This window comes from Corticium candelabrum, chromosome 6 (genome assembly GCF_963422355.1).
Source record: "Corticium candelabrum chromosome 6, ooCorCand1.1, whole genome shotgun sequence".
Taxonomy (NCBI): domain Eukaryota; kingdom Metazoa; phylum Porifera; class Homoscleromorpha; order Homosclerophorida; family Plakinidae; genus Corticium; species Corticium candelabrum.
In genome coordinates, this window is record NC_085090.1 from 8618318 (window position 1) to 8620817 (window position 2500).

General features: G+C 42.8%; 2 protein-coding genes across 4 annotated transcripts in view; one reads left to right on the plus strand and one right to left on the minus strand.

Annotated features, from left to right (window-relative positions):
• Window positions 1-842, minus strand: part of LOC134181082 (uncharacterized) — a 6364-nt gene extending 5522 nt beyond the window's left edge. For 2 of the 3 annotated variants that reach the window (XM_062648287.1, XM_062648285.1), the window contains exons 1-2: window positions 762-842; window positions 614-676 (exon numbers count right to left, since the gene is read on the minus strand). In XM_062648287.1, the coding sequence (XP_062504271.1) occupies window positions 614-676; window positions 762-822 (124 nt within the window). In that variant the 5' untranslated portion in view covers window positions 823-842. Of the gene's footprint in view, window positions 1-42; window positions 119-613; window positions 677-761 lie in introns of all 3 variants that reach the window. The other variant, XM_062648288.1, reaches the window with a different exon arrangement.
• A 1533-nt stretch (window positions 843-2375) lies between these two features.
• The window catches only part of LOC134181056 (uncharacterized), a 2111-nt gene continuing 1986 nt past the window's right edge, over window positions 2376-2500 (plus strand). Inside the window, exon 1 of the mRNA XM_062648255.1 lies at window positions 2376-2500. This exon is cut by the window's right edge and continues 325 nt beyond it. Coding sequence (XP_062504239.1) covers window positions 2388-2500 — 113 coding nt within the window. The 5' untranslated portion in view covers window positions 2376-2387.

A 2500-nucleotide genomic window follows, 5' to 3' on the forward strand; every position in this document is an offset into this window, starting at 1 on the left:
GCTTAACTTCGACCACACGTAATATGATAACAAGAGACACACCCGCCTCCTCTGTGATAGACAATAGGTGACCATTACTTGTGACCCTTACTTCCTCCCACTTTACCACAAGTAAGACCTATATACAAACGGAGCTCACAAGGAAGTTGAACAAACCAAGTTCACAGAAACGTTAAGGAAAAATCATAAGTACACATGGACATCCTGGAGAGTCAATATCCTAAAACAAACACACCCTTCCTGTAGCTATGTACTCTTTGCTACAATGTAACAGAAAGTCCGATGATACCAAAGGATCACGAGACAACAAGTGATAGTAAACTTCCATGGTTACAACAGTAAACATGCTACAATCACAATTACTTTACCCTTAAAACAAGTAAAAGTAACTACCGCCTACGTAAACAACTACGTCACGGTAAACCCGGATATCCTGTTTCCGGGATTCTCAGCAACAGCTTTACAGAGCAGAGTTACAACTCTAAATTGTCAGAGGTCGATCAAATTACATTAAGGTGACCGTCTACGTAAATCAGTAAAAATCCTAAAAGTTCATTTATTTGAGGAAATCGAAAATATTGTTTTTAGTGATGTTGGAATCAGTTGCGCTTACCACTTTGTTTCATCCACTTTCTAACTGTTCCTTGTGTAATATTGCCGGATACCTGGCACACACCTAACACAATAGGGTCGGCAATGTGACGTAAAATATCGAGTCACGTGACACGATCAGACTAGAGCCTGAAGAGCGAGTTTCATACCTAGAGTTGAGATCTTGCTTTCTACTGACGAGAAAAGCAAAGCAAGACAGAAAACCAGCATCGGTCCGTCGTTTACATCCGGGGATAAAGACCATGTGGCTAGTAGCTATTTTTAGTAATGGTTTACGTCAAGCAAATCTAGACCCCTATGAGTGGGCGAGCCATTCCATGACGTTTAGCCAATCAGGACTACCCTAAGTGGCGCAATTCCTCAGAAAATCTCGTGAGTGGGTGGAATGTTTACCAGGGGTTCAAACTGACTTTAGCACAAAGCACAACATAAGCAGAGAAAGCATCTTAGAAATCATCACTAGAGTAGCACAAAAAACCTGATCTAGCCGCCCGAGTGGTACGACTACGTAAGTTGAGTCTATGACCAACGAATGTAACATTCATTCATTCATGTTTATTTGAGAGATGTTGCCATTACAATAGATAAATGTCTAAAATAAACTAACCAGGGCCAAGAGCTCCTACTACGATTTAGCTACAACCAAATTCATTCATTTAGGAAAATCCGTAGAGTAGGTGTCCCTATTGTGGACACTCCCCCGTAATTGAGTTACAATCGCTGCTTCCGCTGGCAGCCTGAACGAAGAGACTAGCCTTTTGAGCCTAGTTACGTTGACTGTAACGTGCTAGAGATGCGCATTATGTGCATGGAGCGAACGTGTATTCCCAGTCCAGTAAACACGTGAATATCTTCACTCATATACTAGATCTAGACATCAGTAATCCACTGACAATCTAGCTGTTTTCACTGCTACTACATCTGGAAACTTTATGACACAAATTGAAAACCTACAAACTCACCTAGGATAGGTGGAAGGTCAAAACTACGTTGTCTGATATCAATAATCAGCTCAACCAGCAACGCAAAAAGATGCTAGAACCACAGTTTACAGTTCAGACGTTCATCTAAACATGATTGATCGTTTCCTGCATTGTATCGTAGACAGAACACTCGGTTTCTGCAAAATTTGAAAGGCACGACGCGCGCCATTTTACACAGAGGTGATACACAACAGAACATGGTTTTGATTGCGGCCCAAAATACTAACTTGGGAGGCAACCATTCAGGTATCTAGTCCAGCTGTTACTCAGGATCAGTCGCTTTCTGTAACAGCGATTGTAACTCAAATACCGGAGAGTGTCCACAATTAGGTACACCTATGAACGTCGAGCAAATAATTGCAGACCCTAAGAGTGGGCGAGCCATTCCCTGACGTAATTAATTAACCCATCAGTACCCCTAGGTTGCGCAATTCCTCATATCCAGGTTTGAACCTAAATAGCCATCAGGAAATCTCGTGAGTGGGCGAGATGTTTACTGCGAGTTCAAACCGACTATAGCACAAAGCACAACATAAGCAGGGAAAGCATCATAAATCATCACTAAAGTCGCACAAACAATCTGATCTAGCCGCCCGAGTGATACGGTGACGTAAGTTGACCAACCAATTAGGAAAATCCGTAAATGACCGCGAATTTCCCTAATCAGGAAATCCCCTGCGTAAGAGCGCTGCTCTTCTGATGGGGGCGTGATAACCTCTCCCCACACTCAGAGACTAAATAGCACGCAGTGACGCTAGAAATCATTCGTTACTGCTAGCGTTAGCAAGGACAATGATCGATCTAGCTGCCGAGGTTGACTGTAGAAACATTTCAAAGTCGAGCGATGAACTCGAATCCGTTCCACGTCTGTCTCCCTTTCATCGTCTCCCGTCTCATCACCATAT